We start from the raw sequence: 21,772 nt of genomic DNA, 5'->3' as shown, positions 1-21,772 counted from the left end.
AATTTTTGTTTAATGCTTTACATATACATTTTATAACATGTAGTATATTAAGTTTTATGTTATTTTGTCTAGATACGCGGATGCTTTTAGTTTCAAATTTAAGAATTAAACGTAAGGTTTCTTTCTTAAACTTACTTACTTAAACTTAGACATGTATGACTAATATATCGTTAAAAATATATAAATTAATTAATAACTTTCGATATTTCGAATGTTATTATAAACAGTTATGTTCTAAACCTTTACCAAAGTTTAGGTATAGACGCATGATCATGTAGGGAAATTCAATATTTTACGATTTGTGTAATATTACAGTAAGATCACTATACAAATAACGATATTTCTAGCATTATTATCATTTAATTAAAATATAGGTTATTGTTTCATTATAATAGATAATGAACGCTTCGAATAATTATAAGAAATTATTTTAGTGCATTTACAGTAATCAGACTAGGTCGGTATTAGTTGCAAACTTATATAATATGGTCATTGTGCTGATATGAATATTCAACCGGCAATTGGATACTGGCCCGCATACATTGAAACGCAGTATGTGTGCGTCATTTATAGTTAGCAAAAATTTTATTATATCTATAGAGGTTGTTTTTGTTCCACGAATGTAATGCAGACTGCTGTGTTAGCATTTTGCCTCACTGATAATATAAAAGCAACGTCGACTAGAAGTAACAATGCTGGAGTGATTCGATGTTTGTGCTACACTCGATTAATAATGAAAATCGTAATTATAAAAAAATCGCCTGGAATAGATGCAATTGGACGAGTTGTCTAATAGAAATTAATTACACTATACACCTTACACTGACTACTATTTAACTTATATTAGGTATATCATTACCTTTTACTATATTTAGTACTAGCTGTGTCCGCTGTTTCACTGGCATGAAATTTATAGCATATGTGTTAGTGTGATGTATGATAAATTTTCGCTATATTAAATTTTTATCAAAATCCGTTCAGTACTTTTTGCGTGAGAGTAAGAAATATTTATAATATTACTAGCTACTCGTCCCGGCTTCGCCCGGGGTTGTACATGTATTATATATATATAAAACTTCCTCTAGACTCACTATCTTTAAAAAAAAAACGTTTCAAAATCCGTTGCGTAGTTTTAAAGATTTAAACATTCATAGGGACAGACAGCGACAGCGACTTTATTTTATATGTAATGATAAAATATACATCTGTCTGTTTATAGGGTGCATTCATAAGATGTATTCTACTACCCGTATCACTGTACTACTACTACCACCCACTATTACTTACCAACTCTATTTTTTTTTTTACAATTCATGGTCATCTGGATACTAGACAACTGATATCAATATTTAGACTTTTTTTTGTAAATACATACATAAAAAGTACCCTGACCGATAGCTAACAATCGTACTCTTGAATACAAATGTTTCTACCGTGTGAGGAATCAAACCCACGATCATCGGAAAGCGGTGTGCTAAACCGTTACACCACCGAGGCCGTCGTGTTTATAGTAATAAGACTGATATCCCTCCGCATGCGCGTAGTTAAGAGGCGCGGCACAACTTAAGGAAAGCCTTAAGTTTCCTTAGTTACGTTTTTCCTCACGTCGCAGGCGAACGTGTCCAATTATCTCCAAATCCTATATACAGGCAGGCGATACGGACGACTTAAAGTCAACCATTAGTTTTATTAACGAATAGTACTACTCCTCGCTTTGTACATCTATTTCAAAAATGTAGAACAGTATTTTATACTTAAAAAAATCATGAAATAGTTACTGATAATACTTAAATAAAAACCGTAAAAAATGTATCGTGATACTGACATTATGACAGGTACTTTTAAATATTTTGTTAATTTTTTTCGTTAAATACGATTATTGAGATATCAATTACTAGGTAAGTTGAAGCATTATTAAAGAATAATTAGAAATAGGGCTCCATTTTGTGTACTTTAGTTTTTAAGTAATTCATAACTTGTACTTGAATACATGGACATATATACCTGAGATATCTATTTTATATTAATAATATTAATAAAATTTAACCATTAAACTATTAAAAATTATATAAATTACATCAAACTGACTGTATCATAATGAAAACATGTATGCTTAATATACATGAACTAGCCAATATTGCAATAAATTATTATAAAAAAAACTTAGAACTCGCTTAAAACATATTTTATACAACAACGGCATTTCTTTGTTTACATTTTAATTCTTGAAATTTACTTCCAACTATACCTTATATAAATAGTAGAAGTTTTGTTATTATTATTATTATGTAGAAACAAGAGGTAGCATTCAGGTAGGTTATTTTTTGTTGCCCATTATTCGAATGTGACGCGAATTGTGTTGTCTGTTTGTCCTAATTTAATATAATTTTATATTTTAATTTTATCCCAGCATACAGACTCATGTTTTGCAGTTATTTTATTTTATATATTTTGTAATATTTATAGTACATATGACATTTTAAAGTGTTCCTTTGTGTATTATGTACTAAGATGTATTAACATATATTAAATAATAATTGTTTATTAATGTAAATATGTAGAACTATTGTTCTTAAGAACAACTTACATATTTAGATTAATATGTGTGTATATTCATAAAATTGCAAATGTGTAAGATGTTTGTAAAATATATTTGTTAACTGCAGCTGGCTCATGGATATTCAATAAACACACGGACATAACAGACTTCATTCCGATGTAGGTAATAATTAAAAGTTTTTAATATGTCAATGTTTATTATATATTTGTAGGGAGCAACACTTGTTTCTATCTCGAATGTAATGGGCAATATGTTCCTACTTGTCGCTTTTGAACAATTTCTTTATTAAGTTTTATAAATTTTAGACATCATCATGTTTTCAGATATTAAAACCGACAAACACTTTACTTAATCGGTTGTCAAGATTACTGAGATTAACTACTGCAGAAGATGTGGCTTTCTCGTTGATATTGAGAAGACATTCTTCAAAGCCAGAAATAGTATCATTGGCAAAACAGCACTTGAAAAAGAGATTTCTAGATCTCGTGCAGTGCTACCTCGACGCGGGTGAGTTATAAATGACCAACACTTATTAGTATCGTTTAGGTTGGGTAACAGTAACACTGAGTAGTGTTACTGTTACCCAACCTTTATTCTTTTTCCATGTGTTGCATGGCAAAAATAATATAGCCCTTACTTAGCCTTTCTAAAATTATTATGATACATAATTTTTAACATTAAAAATTTAATTAAGGAAACACAGTAAGTAAATTTAACATGCAAAATCGAAACAGAAACCATAAATTTAAATGCAACAAGCAGCAGCATTAATAATTGGCAATATAATACAATACAAAAAATATACATTATATTGAAATACTGAATAAATAGAAAAACTAAATAATGCAAATAATCATTAAATGATTTGTTAAAACAATTATTTAAGAATTTGCTTTTTACGTTGTCTTTGGCATAAAAATCTAGCATTGCATTTATGTGTAAAAGGTTTAAACTCGTCGAGTAGAGAGGGAAAGTCAATTTTCGAATTTCCTCCTTAACAATGAAATTACTACCCTGTGGGATGTAGGAAATGTTGTGAAATACTGGTCTAAACTGAATACTTAATTAATGTCTAATTTATATCTTGCAGAACGTGGGCATCAAGTGGAGCGTGCAGGTCTTCAGGAATGCAGCCCTGAAGTATTGCAAACTCTACTTACTAATCTTGCTCAACAAACACTAGCGACTGTGACTAAAGAATTATTCTTATTACGGTTACGTGTAGACTTTCGCCGCGAAGTAGTTCCAATCGTATTAGCTCCATTACTGTATCCGGATGATACCCAGTCTCCTTTGGAGGAAATGACCACAGCTGATGACATGACAGCAGCAATGATGGATAACTCACTAGCGGAGGTCATCAGGGATATTGGCTATTCATTCACTTCCTCAGTGGAAGACTGCAAGAACAACATGCTGAATTTTGGAGCACGTGAGCCAACGGCTATGGACGTTGCCAGAATGATATCTTTAATGATTAGATACCACACCACAATCCAAGATGGCCCACAAATACAGACACCGGGCAATTATTGGATGACCCATGATACTAAAAAAGAGACCTTGTGTCTCAATCATGGGGAGACATGGAATCCTGATGTATTCGTGCAAACTCTCAAGGAGCTCGCCTCTAACTTGAATTGGAAGGAAGTAATACTACAACTAGATAATCCTGAATTTCTAGTTCCTGACAGACAAGGACTGGGTTTATTGTTCTCTATTTTACGTCTAGGCCTACAGAGCGCAGGATATCCTTCAAATATATTTCCTGTAGACTACCTCTGTCGTCGTTGGGTCAACTTAGAGGGACAAATGAGTCTAATCAGCGCTATCATTAAACATCCAGATATTTTCTGTTTTGCTGATCATCCTTTTCATCCGGTACAAATTGACCTTCTCAAGTCTCCACCCGAAACGGACAATAAGGAAATAGCTACTTGGCGATGCCTTTGTTTGGTAGAACTTCTTATATTCACTGCTGAGCGTGGATATTATATACAAGTCCATGATTTACTCAAGTTTCCATTACAACACTGTCCTGATATTTTACTTCTTGCTTTACTGCAAATACCACCACCTATAACTGCTTTTAGGCAAGAGCTCATGACAATGCTCATACCAGTCTTCTTAGGCAATCATCCTAATTCTGGAACTATATTACATCATGCTTGGCATACACAAAATCCCAATATAAAGCCCATCATTATGCATTCTATGGCAGATTGGTACATACGTGGCGAATGTGATCAGTCAAAATTATCCAGAATATTAGATGTTGCTCAAGATCTGAAGGCACTGTCATTATTATTAAATGTACAGTCTTTTCCATTCGTTATCGACCTTGCTTGTTTAGCATCACGACGTGAGTACCTTAAACTTGATAAGTGGTTGACGGACAAGATCAGAGACCATGGCGAGATATTCGTGTCAGCGATGGTTAAATTTCTACAGAGAAGATGCCCTCAAATGCTCATGAAACCAGAAGATCAATTACCTAAAGCAGCGCAGCTTCCCAACGAGACTATAACCACTATGTTAACTTGCTTACAGTTGTGTGTACCAAACGTGCAACCGGAATTACAGGAAGCTATATACAACGTCATCGGTAACTGCCAGCCACTATTAATTAACAAAAGACAAAGCATCGGTATAGCTCGTCCACACACGAGAATCATTGAAGCACCATTTAATCCAGCCATAGGCTTAGGAGGGCCGTTGTTTACTCCGCATGTTGAAACTATTGCTAGTTTGACGACAAATGTAGCTAACATGACTTTGGGAGCTCCGGCAAATACTGCTTTTGCTATGCCTGGAACTCTTGGTCCGTTAGTTGCAGCACCAGGCTCACCTTCTCGATTGATGGGGGCAGCGCCTAATAGTCCTTTTGCGATGATGCCAATCCCGCATAATGCAAATGTTGCCAATATGGGTGCTCTGGCTAGAATGGCTCCTATGCCACCGATGGAAAAACCACGTATTCCGGAACCTATACATTTTCCTGAAATGATGCACAATGTCACCAAGGAAATAGAAGATGAAGCAAATGGTTATTTTCAAAGAATATACAATCACCCACCGCATCCTACTTTATCTATAGACGAGGTATTGGATATGTTGAAGAAATTTCAAGATTCTCCAAATAAAAGAGAACAGGATGTGTTCTCCTGTATGCTACGTAATCTTTTTGAAGAATACAAGTTTTTCCCTCAGTATCCGGATAAGGAATTACATATAACCGCCCAACTATTCGGCGGTATCATCGAAAAAGGACTTGTTCCAAGTTACGTATCGTTGGGTTTAGCTTTACGATTCGTGCTTGATGCGCTACGGAAGCCGGAGGGCTCTAAAATGTATTACTTCGGTATAGCTGCTCTAGATCGATTTAAATCGCGTCTTAAAGATTACCACAAATACTGTGAGCATGTAAGAGCTATTCCACATTTTAGTGAATTCCCTCCACATCTGATCGAGTACACTGAATATGGTCTGCAGAGTCAAGAACCGCCCACTAAACCTCAAGGCCCCGTTTTACCGCCCGGTTCAGCAATGCTGAATCAAGTTCCTGTTGTTGTTTCGGCGCCCTACAGGTACGTTAAACATACACATTTAAGCATCTTAAAAGTAAACTTTTTTTATTTTTTATATATGAGTCAAGATGTATAAAAATTTAAAGCTCTAATATATATTAAAAAAAAAACCGAATTTAGCTAAACATATATGATATTTTTGGGTAAAATGTTCCGTTGATCGTATTAATTTTTATTAATATTATAGGGCTGTTGTATGCGCACATTCGGCAATGTCAGCCATACCGAAAATCTCGAGCTGTGGCATTGGAGGCTTGGGAAGTCGACCCTCCATTGCGAACGCAACCAACATCGATACGCTTCTTACTGCAACCGACAGGGAGGAGAAAATTAATTCTCCCCCAGAGGCTGTACAAGATAAAACGGCCTTCATTTTCAATAACCTCAGTCAATTGAACCTCCAGACAAAATGTGAAGAGCTCAAGGAAATAATCACTGACGAATATTATCCATGGCTATCTCAATATCTGGTCATGAAGCGTGCGTCTATCGAATTAAATTTCCACGTACTATATTCCAATTTCCTTGATGTTCTTAAAATTCGTGACATCAATAAAATGGTCACCAAAGAGACTTATCGTAACATCAGAGTTCTCTTACGCTCGGACAAAGGAATTGCAAACTTTTCTGACCGTTCACTACTGAAAAATCTTGGTCACTGGCTTGGCATGCTGACCTTAGCTCGTAATCAACCCATTTTACATATTGATTTAGATCTCAAAGCATTATTACTTGAAGCATATCACAAAGGCCAACAAGAACTGCTGTATGTGGTACCATTTGTCGCGAAAATCTTAGAGTCTTGCGCTAAAAGCGTCGTGTTCAGACCACCAAATCCTTGGACAATGTCGCTAATGAACGTTCTCGCAGAACTTCATACAGAGCAAGATTTGAAATTGAACTTGAAGTTTGAAATAGAAGTCCTCTGCAAAAACCTTGGACTAGACATTACAGACCTTAAACCGACTTTATACTTGAAAGATCCTGAGAAACTTCGCTTAATAGAGTTCCAACTTTCACAGCCCAAACCAAATAAAGAGGCGCCGAATGTCATGCCGGTGCCTCAGACGGTATTGGTTCCACCACAATTACAAATGATGACACAACCACCTATGTTGATGCCAGAGGACCTGGCAATAGCCGCGACGCCCACCGGGGCGCTTATCGCAAACGACCCCAATATGATGGGCATGATAGGTTTACCGGAGCCCAGATTTAGCTATCTAGACGTTAATGTGACATCAACTTCTGCCTTTGGTCAAAAGATAATTTTCAATCCGCACATTATTCTATTCCAAAATTTCCCCCATTTAAAGCAGTTTGTCAAGCCCGCGATAGAGAGGTCAATTCAGGAATGGATTCACCCAGTAGTGGACCGGTCAATTAAGTATGCATTGACTACATGCGAGCAGATAATCAGAAAAGATTTTGCTCTGGACCCGGATGAAGTAAGAATGCGTACATGCGCACATCATATGATGAGAAACTTGACTGCTGGTATGGCCATGATCACTTGTCGCGAACAGATCATTACCACCATTAGCACCAACTTGAAGACTTCATTCATAACAGCGTTAATGCCTTCGACACCACAACAGGTATATTTCTTATCCAATCTAATATACCTCCATTTGAGATTCATGGCTGAAAGGCACATCCTTTCATCCATGAATCTCAAATCTACTTCTAACTAAATCTTTTTTTTAATATACTCTTATCATTTCTTGTAAATCTTTTTTATGTTTATTATGCATTTAAAATGGATGAATAACAACAAATATATTTTAGGAAATCGTCGAAAGCGCCGCAGCAGTTCTAGCTACTGAAAATATGGAACTCGCGTGCGCTTTTATTCAGAAAACAGCCGTGGAAAAGGCTTTACCCGAACTCGACAAAAGATTGATGAACGACTATGAGATTAGAAAGATCGCAAGGCAGGAGGGCAGACGCTATTACGACCCTGTCGTTCTGTCCTATCAGACAGAGAGAATCTCGGAAAGGGTTCGTCTACGTGTTAGCGGTCCCACAGAAATGCAAATATCTGTATACGAAGAATTCGCATGCAATATTCCAGGCTTCATGCCTATTCGAGATGCTGGCATGTTCATTCCTAGACCATCAGCACAGGACCAGATGCCACAGCTGACTTTCAGCCAAGTTATAAACCCGACTCAGGTGTACGGTGCGGATGAGATGACAGCGCTGATCACCGCTGCAGACATGTTCCTGGCGAACTCCGTCGGAGTTGCGACCCTCACTGTACAAGCCGGAAACATGCACTCACTGTTAGAATGTCTTTACATTGCGAGGAGGAACCGTGACATCGTATCCGGTTGCACTCTTTTGCAGAAGGTAAATATTATTTAATTTATATTAGCCGTTTTTTCTTAAATCTAATAATCTTTGTCTTTGTATTTAACCTGTTTGTCGAGTTATTTTCAGTTTCTCAGAATCTATAAATGTGTATTTCAGAGTAATTACAAAAGAGGAAAAAAACGCGACTTGTTATACCTAATTCGCGTTACGGGTAATTGTTAATGGCGCGCTGTTCACACAATTGTAATGTTTTCTGGGGAAATCTATTTGTTTAACAAACTATATATAACTATTTTAATTTTATTGTGTTTATCTTATAACAAAGTTAATTAAACATATTTAGCAGCTAAAGAACAGAATTAGATGTATTTATATGATCATTTAAGCATATCCACATCATTTGCCTATAATATAAGTAAGTTGAAAGATTTATGTAAATACCTGTGACACGACATAAAATTCTTCATGATTGAAATTCCTATTGGTATTGAGTACCTACTACCTACCAGTAGTAGAGCTACCAGCTGAAACCCCTTAAAATATTGGTTAGACCACATAAACAACAAAAACCTACTGTGCTAGATGTTTATATTATCCTATTTATATTGCATTATAGTAATGTAAACTTAATGTATTTTTATAACATGTAATTAACAACACAATGTAGTCGCAAACAGGCGATGTGCGTATACACTAATGTGGTTGTAAAATGCATGAATTATTGATAATAGGCCGTGGAAGGTCTGCTCGATGGACACATGGTCCAACCCGGCGCCTCCGGTGACCACTTGGAGATGATGACACGCTATCGCGATATCCACATTCGTGTACTGAAACTGTTGGAGGATGGCCGCGTTTATGGACATGCATGGACAACTAAGCAGATCACCTGCTGCCTTACAGAGTGCAGGGAAGATCTCAGATACAACATTGAGGCTGTCGACTGCCTCATCAGAAATCATTTGGTTAACTTGCACCAGGTATGTTCTACTCCAATAGTTGATTCGTAATTAAGTATTCAACTTCTTACAGTACCTTTTATTAGTATGTAGTAAAAGTAAAGAATTCGGAGGATATAATTAATTTCAAAGATTCATCTGAGATTTGGATGATATTTTGATAAGGGTTCTATATTGCTCACTTTTATTAAGAAATCTAATGATGATGAATATAATTCGAAGTATATTTCACTATATTAATAACTTAGTATACGTCAGTTGTGTTCTGCCATTCAGATTAATTTCTGATTTACAATAGTGTCTGTTTGTTTGTTTCTTGGGTTTTCTGTCTGTTTGTTGGGTTTTCACAACAAAAGTGCGGAATGGATCTTAATGTAATTTTGCATGAAAATAGATGGTATTTTTTTATTATAAAAAAATAGATTGTATCACGAAGACTACAGTGCTTATAGTCTGTATAGGCACTATACAGGCATATGCTTACCTTAGACAAGAGCAGCCGAAGACACGATTAATATCTAAGATTGATAATAGCATCTGTACCACTTTATCCTTCTAGCCATATAAATGATAAGAAAACTGGGCTTTATCTCTCAAATAAATAATTATGTATGTTCCAATTTTCATGATTGGTTATGCTGTGATTTAAAGCATGACAAACATATTGAGTACGGTTTCTTTAATAAAACTGGACTGTACTCACTAGCAACCTGCAGCTTGAATTTCTAATTTATTCCTAAATTCTGGAAGGAGAAGTATTATTTATGATTCTATAGTTATATACATCAATTGTTAATTTGAATGTGTGTAATGGTAATAATGTCGTAGTTTTAATGTTATCTCGTAACAAAAAGCATGCTGTAAACGTAAGAACAGGTAGAAAACAACTAGTATATGTGTTATTGCATGATATATTGTATTACTGTATCTTAGTGGGTGAACCATTAAATAACAAATCATCTTTATCGCAGTACGACATTGCTATTGCCCACATGATGGACAACGGGGGCAACTACATGTCCGTGGCGTTTGCAATGCAACTAGTTCAGCTCTACCTGGTCGACGATAGGAACAACATGTTCGTCACCGAGGCGGACTTGTTCCACACAACGGATATGCTGGTGCGCATCATGACTCACTCGCGACAACAACCTCCGGAGGGGTTGGGAACCCTGATCGAGATGCTGCGGGTCAATCAGGACCCTAGCGCCTATTTGGGCGAGAGGTCACCTCTTGGCCCGACGGCACACATTCATTCTGGAATTATGGCAGTTCGTGTAAGTAGAAGTAGGGATTTATTAAAAAACACAATTCCTTTGTTAGAGTTGAAAATAATAATAATAAAATTTTATCAGGAACTTTACATTTTATTATACATAAATATACAATTTAAATAAACAGAAATATATAATATATTAAATTGGAATACACCTTATTTCAAATAAGCATGTTTGAATATTAGTTTTCAATCATACCATCACATTTGGAATGTATCAAGAAACACTTCACTTAGGATCAGTTGAGTCATTCGCGTGTTAGCCACCGTCGTAGTACAAAAGGTAAAAGTACAGAGTAGGTTGCACCTTTCGTTTAAGTGTTCCAAAAATATTTGTGATTCCTGGTAAAATCTCAAGACTACTTTACTATTATTCATTTTTGTATCATAACTGTTGTTTCATAACATATTGTATTCATACTTTTTTATATTTAACATGAACTTGACAGCTTTTATCCATTTTCGGTAAGTGATTTTCATCATAGCTTTTAATCGTGATAATATAAATTGTGTGTACCGGAATAAGTCAGTTGACGTGAATATATATAAATGACATTACTAAATCCTAAGTTTTCTTAACCAGCAATCACGAGAATTCGAGGATCCACCTGGTCTACAAGAGAAAACAGAGAGCCTACTCCGCGAATGGAGAACAAACCTGCTCAATCCACTAACTGAGATAGAGATCGCACAGAATTTCAATCTGTACGTTCATCGTATGAATATGAACGGCATATTGAAGTCGGACGACATGGTCACTAGATTCTTCAAGATTGCCTCTCAGATGTGCATCGAGAACGTATACCAACAACTGAACGAGGAAAGGGTCAACCCACCACAGGTGCCCTCGAAGAAAGAGAAGTTTTACACGATGTGCGATTCATTTATTAAACTTGTGTCGCTGCTTATCAAGAATACAGCTGAGAGCGGTAACCCTACCCCCAAACTGAACCTCTTGAACAAGGTAGGTTAAATTTTCAGACTGGCAAAGGCAAACATGCCGACAGCCAATATCACGATGTCATAGAGTACCCTGTGACGCCTCTAACACCTCTTATGCATTGGTAAGGTGTTACGACTCCATACCCATTAATTTCACTGCCCTTATTCTATCCTACTTCTAACTCTACTCTTTATAAAGTATAAGTATTTAGTCTAGTATTATCTCCTGGTGAAATATTTGTTCTATTTTGTGTAAAATAAAATTTAAATATATTTATATATATAAATCCATTCCTAAACTCCGCCTTCCTGTTTTCCAAACTTGTCTTCGGCATTTGCCAACGACAAGCTATAATAATAATAAATAAATATTTATATGTATATCTATATTTAAAATATTTATTTTTACTTCCAGGCGTGACATATATTATTTGGATATAAGACATATACACGTTACAGATACTCGGTGTCATCGCCGGCTGGATACTGCTGGACCACGAGGAGCAGGGCGTCAACTTCCAGCAGCTGCCATATCACAGGCTCCTAATCATCTTGTTCCTCGACATGAACATGGCAGAACCTGTTTTAGAGTCCATGAATTACCAGGTAAGTTAACTCTCTATTCGTGGAATTGAAAGTTCTAGTGTGACGTCTCAGTTTTATGTATATGTCCTTGGGTTAAACTGGATTTTATGTCAAATTAATAGAAATTATTTTTATACAAAATTTCGTACTATTTTTGATTACTTTTGTCAACAACCAATTACAATTATAAATAAATGTAGATCAGAGCAGAGCAGTCCTAATAGCGTGCACAGTAATTCCCTGCGAAGAAAGGAATTCCTGTATAGACAGGACATTCTATTATTTACGATAGAAAAATAAAAGCTGTACGAAAGTATCACAATTGTATGAAATACCCCAGGTACTCACTGCGTTTTGTCACACACTACGCATTATACGGCCCAGCAACGCATCTGGCTTCTGCTTCGCTTGGCTCGAGATTGTGGCTCATCGCGCCTTTATCAACCGCGTGCTGGCAGTCACGCCGCAGCAAAAGGTTAGTTTATGAATAAAGCTCTACGAATTTCAATGTATACGTCGACTATTTAAAAATAAAGAAAGATATAACAGATGTACTTACCTGATTGTAAATGTTTGTGTTGTACGGAGATCAAACCCTTGCATCTGTAACTAAATACGATAATGAATTACAATTTCATGAAACATCATGAAATTTGGATTGTTAGTCTATAGAATTACAATAATCGTTATTGTTAGTCTACAGAATTAACAATATATTGTTAATTCTGTAAACACGCAGGTGGCCTGCGGTAACTAGTTCTTTTTGGTGTGCTTGAAATAGGAAATATGGGAACATAGCAAGCTGGTTTAATTGAAGTAGGAAAACCGAGGACTCAAACAGTCAACTTTTTATTAAGTGTACCTTGATATCATTCATATTTCTATATTATTTCGCAGGGATGGGGAATGTACTCGACACTGCTGATCGACTTGTTCAAATTCTTGGATCCGTTCCTCCGTAACACTGAACTGGCGCCACCCGTCATGATGCTGTACAAAGGCACTCTGAAAGTGCTGCTTGTCTTATTGCATGACTTCCCAGAGTTCTTGTGCGACTATCACTACGGTTTCTGTGACGAAATACCACCCAATTGCATTCAGATGAGGAACCTCATATTGTCTGCGTTCCCGAGGAACATGCGCCTTCCTGATCCTTTCACGCCCAACCTAAAGGTGGACTTGCTGGCCGAGATCAACCTGCCGCCGCGTGCCGTCATCAATTACACCACTATCTTGCCATCGTCGCAGTTCAAGAAGGATCTCGACGCGTATCTCAAGGCGCGCGCGCCAGTGACTTTCCTATCGGAACTGCGCGGTAACATGCAGGTAGTGCCATTTATCCATTGCAAATTTTTAAGTTGATTAAATTATGTACTGGTATAGCGCTGTCAGTAAGTGGTAATCTTAGTATATAAATACAAGCACTACGGACTAATATAAAGTGGATAGCTTTGATTTAGTATTTGTATTGGATTAATTAAAAAAATACTTAATACAAATAATCATTCAAATTAAGCGACATGGGCTGTATTTTATTAAAAAAATAATTGCACACAAAGTCAAATTTAAAATGATTTAGTCAAATACGTCATTTTCCGCCACATATTTAATAAAAAAACATGAAAAATTAAAAAATAATCACAATCACTACCGTCCAGTTTGAATAGCAATTTAATATGAGGGCAACTGACAAGGAACTCAACGGGCACATTTTTATGTTATTTCTTCCTAATACATATTATAAACGTGTGAGTTTTGGACATATGGATAGATATATGATATTTCCCACAAAAACTACTAAATTAATTTTAATAAAACTACTATATATCAGATATAGCTGACAGATATAGCTTATATATCAGAATCAAGCAGGCTATAAATTCCAGCCTATTTCGACAGCTAGTAAAATATGACTAAATATGATATTTACATTTAGGTGTTAAACGAACCAGGCCGCCGTTACAATAGCCAGCTGATGAACGCCGTAGTGTTGTATGTTGGTACACAGGCGATATCCTATATTCGATCCAAGGGACAAACGCCCAATATGTCCACCATAGCACACTCGGCTCACATGGACATCTTCCAGAACTTCACGGTCGATTTTGATTATGAAGGAAGGTAAGTGTTGTGTGTAAGCTTCAAAATAGGAGCCGCCATGCTCCACAGGTTTTGAGTTTTTTTTTATTTTTACTAACCATCCGTCTTTGGTTTCTGATATCTGTCTGTTTATTAACTCTTCATGATCTAAAATCATTTTAATCTCACAATAAAAAAAATATTGGAAGTCGCGGTTGATAAGCTAATCAATGGACAGTTTCGGTATTCCACCGGTTTAGCATACCTCAATTAGGTGATCGATTCCTCGCACAGTACAGACTGTTTATAATATTCTAGTTTTTATGAGTATGAGTGCATGGATCTAGGTGTTTTTTGTGGATGATAATGGAATGGTGCTTTTTGTTGCGCTAAGAGTATACGATGGAGCACCAGTGGAGGATGATAAGATGTCTATTAGGTCAGATCAGTTAGCGCATCGTGGCAAATTCGACAAGAAGATATCACGATGGCTTCCAGGGGGAACCACGTGGTGGCCAAATTGACATGGTGTATTGCCAGCAAGGGGATTATTAGTTCACATTACTAACAAACCCCTTCTCCCTTTTCTATATATAATAATATATACTTACGTAATTATAAGTATTTGTATCAGTTGTCTAGTACCCGTAACAAATACATGGCTTGGGTGGGATTGGATGGTGTTGTATGTATTATCCTGAAATTTGTAATATAGCTTTATTTCATAAGGTTATGTAGTAGGATTTTTTTTTAAATTCTACTTAACTATATACTGCACATGCGAAATTACAGATAATTGGTAGTTATAGAATGAAGAGAGATGTCCATTTCAGATATTTATTCCTCAACGCGATTGCCAACCAGCTGCGCTATCCGAACAGCCACACACACTACTTCTCTTGCTGTCTACTTTACCTATTCGCGGAGGCGAACTCGGAAGCTGTGCAAGAGCAAATCACGAGGATGCTGCTGGAGAGACTGATCGTGAATAGACCCCACCCATGGGGCCTGCTCATCACGTTCATCGAATTGATCAAGAACCCTGTCTACAAGTTCTGGTCCCACGAATTTGTACACTGCGCTCCGGAGATTAAGAAGTGAGTTTTATTTTGGTTATTTCAACGATACGATTACACGTTACAGGGACAGTTTCAGATTAGATTTTTGTATGTCTGTTTGACCTTATAAAAACAGCTACACAGCAGTCCATTGTACAGTAAGAACCATACCAGATAGAGGCAAATTACGAAGAGCTCTGTCATCAAGGAGGACAACGAAGAGATACCATCATAAAAGCCACTACCACTCGGTCAAGAGAGTAGGACTCAAGAAGAAAATGTCTGTTTGTAATAAATAAATTTTAAGTATTCTTAGGTACATTATTAGCTATTAAATTAGACAACTGGTGCGAAAGCAGGTACACCTTGTCAAAAAAAAATAGTTGCTGTATATATACGGCAATTAAAGACAATGGGTATATAATAGCCTCATGGCCATCTCCAAATCCTCAATAAATTTGTCCTCCAATTTCAGTATGCAGAATTATTTCAAGAATGCAGTAAAAGGCTATGTTTTTTCATTGTGCTTGCAATTAGCAGGACAGCTTTAACCAAATATTCTTACATGCACATGGTGTGTTGTGTATGAAATAATATTTGGTTAAAACTGAACTATTATTAGTATTCTAATGAAAAAACGAAAACAAGTAGTTTAATTCTCTCATTACACTATATTTATATTAATATAAATAGTATAATTTATTTTTATTTGTCTCATTATTAATATAATGCTTTTTGTAGATACAACGATATAAAAAGATTCTAATAGAAATGTGAATCCATCCTCTCTGCTACTTTGTAATAAATGAACAACAATAGCAATTTATAAAAAATAGGTATTGTTAGCAGAAGTGCATTTCATTACTTAATGGAATTATTGGGTTGGTCGGAAAGTCATCTAGTTTATAAATTTTGGAAAAATGTTACACAATTTTTGTATAATGAATAACCCAGAGGTTTCAAGTTTATGATAATAAACAGTTGAATTCGATAAAAACCTGTCACCGCTCTCACTGTATTGTTTTTCGCTGATTTGCATCCCCTTATGCACGTATCAGCTTGAATCAACAGCACAAGGTGGTCTGTCTTCGACATAGAAATTTGCAAACCAGTTCTGGCGTACTGTCAACACATCTCCATACACATTGGTTAATTTCTTTCTGACTTGAACAGCAGTTTTACTTTTTATATAGTAAAGTAGAAAAAAAAAGTTAAATATTACTTAAAAGGGTTTTTTGTTCTCCATACTTAAAGGGATACCAACCACAGACTAACAGTCTCGAATTAATTGAACTTTTTCATACATTTCGCTTGATATATCAGCTCTCAAAACATGTAATGATTATGCGGCTTAAGAGTAATGTTGGGTTCATAAATTTACAATTAATTTTATGAACTACAATAAATTTAAATCTCTTCTGGAAAAAACCAAATTACTTTCGGAAAAACCTAATATATTATTTTGTTTAATTTCGCTACCATTTGGCATGTCATATCTATTCGGCGCAATGTGGACTGGCCACAGCACCGAATCTTTGTGGTCACACACGTGCTTATTGTAGCGGGATTAAACAAAATAATTGAATTCCATTAAATAATTTATAGTGTAAAAATCATAACCTCATAACCTGTAGTATTTTCTAGATATTGCAGCTTCAGATGGCTATCTACAGTTTAGTATGAGACACGGAGGTATTCTCGCCCCGCTGCCGCTGGATTTATACGACAGATAACTGTGTTAACCTATACACTTTTAAGAATACTGTCGTAAGAAGATTTTGTATGTTCTACTAATAGATTATTTGAGTGAACATCAATATCTTTAAATTATAATATTTGATTTTGATTCTGTTATTTGACAGAGTATTGTCAAAATGAGTATAGTTCTAGGTATTAGTTTATACTGCATGTATCTTTTTACCATGTAAAAAAAATACATGAAGCTGATTCGTATGAAATATGTTAATTATCCAGAGATATTATTATTTTATATGATTATATTACTTTAGCCATTATCGTCATAATCGCGATAATAAAAATATTTTGTAGGTTTGGATGCAATTTTTTATTGTATATTCATAGTAAATATCAGAGCAGAGTCGATTAGTATTGAGTGTAATATCTTGACGTATCGTTTTTCTACTTTATATAGCTTCATTGCTCATTACTTATTTCATAAAAGTCATTCTGTTAATTGAATGATTGTATTTGTTTGTTATTTTAACTTGATCTATGTCTTTAAGTAGGAAATGATAATAAAGATCAAAATGTAAAAGAAGAAACGTCATTTTAATATGACAGTAAAAATTGAATTCCATTTTGTACCTTTTTTTTCACGAGAAACTTAATATTATTATTAATTGAATAAGTGATTATTAACAATGCTCATCATTTCATACGCATTATATAAATTTTGATATATTTGATTATTAATAAAACTTATAATAAATAAATGGATTAATAGTAATGTCTATTATGTTTCATTAAATGAATACATGAATATCTTTTTTACCAAAGACTTGTAGTCTGCCTGGGTACTTCAGTTTTATTTATTTCAGATGTGTTTCTGTTGTAGGGTGCAGTAAATTAGAATAGAATAGTATAACACTTATTACTTCATACATCACCACACAACAATGATGATGCTGACAGCAGCATTTTATCTTTCATAGTATAAAGCAAACTCGCCGCCATTCTCACGTTATATACACATAAATTACGTGACGGATTATGCAGTTTTCAACCATAGACAGAGTGATTCGACAAATTACAGGATAACGTGATGTCTGTAGTGCTTTTCATGTACATGGGCCTCTGTTACCCCACAATATTAGGTAGCCATTAACAAATTAAAAAAATACAATATAATAAATTGGGCTATAGACATGATGAACTAATGAAACATCTATATATCTTTATGAAATCACATAATAGTATTGGTAGATTCAGGTCATGTTTAAATTATGAACATAAATTAGCGTTCGTATTCATATTGTACTATTTCGAATGCAGTGACGAGTATAACACCTATATTTTCACAAGGTAGGATCCTTTGTTCTCTTTACCTATCTTTTAATTTATATTGATGATCTTTGGAATATGAATATTCAAAATTGCAAAACTTACCTATCCTAATGATGATATAGTGGGCAGAATCGGATGGAAACTTAATTACATTCGGTAAATGCCTAATACTATTATGAATTGGATCTTACATGTCAAAAACTAAATTTATTTTCAATAAATCATGCCACTCAACAATATTATAATTATTCACAAGGGCACATAATATGTAATATTATTTTTTCCCTTAAGTACTCTTAAGTATGTAAGTGATAATTGACTTCAATGACCTGGAAACTGCATATTGATGCAAATGTGTCCCACGCGAGAATGTTATTACTATATATATATATAGTTTTAAGGAATTATCTATTGTATCCGGTCCTGGGGAGGAGCAGTAAAATTATATTGTTGAAATTTGAACGAGCACATAACTGGTAAAAAATAAATTATGTTTTCTACTGAAGAATTGTATTCAATTTGCCAGCTCTTAACTGTCCGTCGACTATTCGTGCAAAACATTCTGAGCCTCCATGTCTCAAATAATATAAATTTACCATACTTGAAATCTTGTATTGAAATAGCTAGGCATTATTACAACATAACTTCTACCTTGTATAATAAGTTAAATAAAAAATTGAATACGTTCAAGACTATGAAAAAGCATGATCTTACTAATATTTCATGAATTGACTTGTATTCTAAATATTGTAGGTTCAAATTTAATAGAAATTACTTAATTTAAGCACTTTCTGAAATTTATTGATTCTACCACTCATCACAATAAATTAATAATACACAATAATCTTATACACATGCATCACAAAATATGTATAATAGAAGTACATAAACTCTGAGACCCTCCTTAGTCGATATTTGTAATATTGTTTCATACTCATGTGAATGTCATCGTTTCTTTAGCAATTATATATATATATACACATGTTTCTGTTTAATATAAATTTATTATTATATACACAAAATGGGTATTCAATTAAATAATCGGCGAAATTTAACATACTAGCTGTATTGCCTGAAAAAAGGCTAACATTTATTATTTCTTTATGGCAATCTCATCGTATATTTTCTCCTATTCTGTATCCGAGTGCATTATTATCGCTTTGTACATTGTTGTGCTCAGTCGAATATGAATTTCTTTGGCAGACTGTTCGAGTCGGTTGCGAGGTCGTGCATCGTTGACAAGACCGGTGCGGGAGGGGGGGAACGTGAGATAGGCGAGTAGCGCCGCGCCAATTGGGAGTCGGTCCGGCATCAGCACATTTTTAAAAGCTATGTCGAGAAAGGTGAGCCCTAGTGATAATGAATACATTCTTGTTTTTAGCTATATGGAATTCAGTTGCAAATAAGCTCGTTTTATGTACCGTTAAGGAATGAGATAAGGTATTTTATTGCGACATTTTTTTTTTAATTTTTATTTCATATTTGGACCGCCAACAATCATTCTCTGCACATCATGGTTGTATGTACTCTTATATGTATTAAACCTATATATTAAAAGAAGAATAATTTATTAATGTAAATTTTTAACCGCTTATGAATGTCAAGTTTTTGTTTTAATATATTTTCATATAATTAAATAATTAGTTAAAAATCAATATGGCAGTAAAACTTAAAGGTACATGGGCCAATTTAGTCTCTATACAAATGAAAGGACTACAGGCGCTGTTTATGTATATAACAGCCTCGGTGTTTTAGCGGTATAGCACACCGCTTTGCTTCCAATTTTCGCGGGTTCGATTCCTCGCACAGTGCAAAAATTTATGTATTCATGAGTATGATTATATTGGTCTGGGTGTTTTTTATGTATATTATGTATGTATTTATAAAAGCAATATATCGTAAGTATTTATATCAGTTATCTAGTACCCATAACACAAGCTCTGCTTATCGTGAGACTAGATAGCGCTGTGTTAATTTTTTATGACCTATCATTAAAAATAGTTTTTGTGATCAAATCTATATAGATCAAAATATGCGCGCATCAAAATGTTTGTAATATCTCACTAAAGAAATTGTGACAAATAGCAGATTATCGCTAAATTTTTGAGTTCAATTTCTTTTTTCTTAATGGGTAATGGGATCTACTTAGTCATTATTAATATATCATTGTTAATGTATAATTATATATATATATATATATATACATATGGGTTCAACGACATTATGAATTTAATAACTGATTATTAATAAAAATTAATAGAGATGGTCGGAAAGGTATTTTTTTACTTAAATAGGATACAGTAATGATTGTATTAATTTCCCCGCAGGCTTCCAATCAGAGGCGCAAAAGAATGATGCCCCTCAACCCTCAACATCTCAACAGCAACCACCGCCACCACCACCCAAACACGTCTTGCAATGGAACAAACTATTTAAAAAGTAAAGAGTGGTTAGTGAAAAACTCAGTGAGAAATAGACTCAATAACCGGATATTTATTATAATAGATATGTAGACGTAGTAGGAGCAGGCTGAACGGATCGCATTAGGGCGCTAAACTGCATATTAGTAATACTGAAGTAGTCTTGTAATAACCACGCCAGCTGACATCCGAGGTCATCAACGCCTGTTATACTACGTCTCTATATTACACGTACGTTTCGACAGACACCGTATTTAAAAGATTAAATTCTATAATTATATGTTCATTTACTGTCCAAATTTTTAACCAATTCCTTTATTTTTATTAGACTGAATTGAGAATAAACATTGCATGTCATCAGATTTTAAGTGTATGAAGTGTTGTTATATAAATATGATTTGTATTTATGTTTTTATTTATATCACCTGGTGTCGGGTACTTATATAGCGGTTAAACCGTTGTAATGTGATAAAATTACAATGAGTACATTCTGATTGGACTTATATAATTGGCTTCGAGTCAGTTTTATACTCTACATTGATGCGATAATTCTCCAGATTTGAATTCCCAACGAAACGATTGCATTCTTCAGCTGCATTATATAGAATACAGTCGATTCGATGGACACTATGATAAATACCGATGGACGTCTGAATCTTTCGGTGTTTTCTACAAGGAACGCCGTTTGATTTGGTCGGAATACGTATATTTGAATCGACAATTACATTTAATGTATCTAATTATACTATATTATTCTATTACCATTTGCCGTAATATTAATTCGATTAGTCGAGTATCGTTAGTAAGCGAATATATGCGAATATAATAATATGAATTTGTGTACCGGTATATGCCCCCGGTTCTCTTTAATTGAATCATGTTAATGGGCCACGTAATTGCATGCACCGATAATGGCTATTTAATTTATTACCTATAATATATAAACTTGATGTATTCACCCATTTA

General features: G+C 34.7%; 1 protein-coding gene across 2 annotated transcripts in view; it reads left to right on the top strand.

Annotated features, from left to right (window-relative positions):
* The window catches only part of LOC131853094 (CCR4-NOT transcription complex subunit 1-like), a 40,083-nt gene extending 19,296 nt beyond the window's left edge, over positions 1–20,787 (top strand). The window contains exons 3-16 of one of the 2 annotated variants that reach the window (XM_059203907.1): positions 2,884–3,067; positions 3,651–6,147; positions 6,335–7,745; positions 7,936–8,499; positions 9,195–9,443; positions 10,394–10,699; positions 11,282–11,662; positions 12,100–12,246; positions 12,566–12,700; positions 13,123–13,551; positions 14,162–14,346; positions 15,138–15,401; positions 19,590–19,729; positions 20,714–20,787. In XM_059203907.1, coding sequence (XP_059059890.1) covers positions 2,884–3,067; positions 3,651–6,147; positions 6,335–7,745; positions 7,936–8,499; positions 9,195–9,443; positions 10,394–10,699; positions 11,282–11,662; positions 12,100–12,246; positions 12,566–12,700; positions 13,123–13,551; positions 14,162–14,346; positions 15,138–15,401; positions 19,590–19,668 — 6,831 coding nt within the window. In that variant the 3' untranslated portion in view covers positions 19,669–19,729; positions 20,714–20,787. Of the gene's footprint in view, positions 1–2,883; positions 3,068–3,650; positions 6,148–6,334; positions 7,746–7,935; positions 8,500–9,194; positions 9,444–10,393; positions 10,700–11,281; positions 11,663–12,099; positions 12,247–12,565; positions 12,701–13,122; positions 13,552–14,161; positions 14,347–15,137; positions 15,402–17,006; positions 17,759–19,589; positions 19,730–20,713 lie in introns of those variants that run through there. The other variant, XM_059203909.1, reaches the window with a different exon arrangement.
* The last annotated feature ends 985 nt before the right edge of the window (positions 20,788–21,772 follow it).

The sequence above is a fragment of the Achroia grisella genome, unplaced genomic scaffold (genome assembly GCF_030625045.1).
Source record: "Achroia grisella isolate CSIRO2021 unplaced genomic scaffold, CSIRO_AGI_Agris_v1 utg874, whole genome shotgun sequence".
NCBI classification, from domain to species: domain Eukaryota; kingdom Metazoa; phylum Arthropoda; class Insecta; order Lepidoptera; family Pyralidae; genus Achroia; species Achroia grisella.
This window is presented reverse-complemented; position numbering and strand designations above follow the sequence as displayed.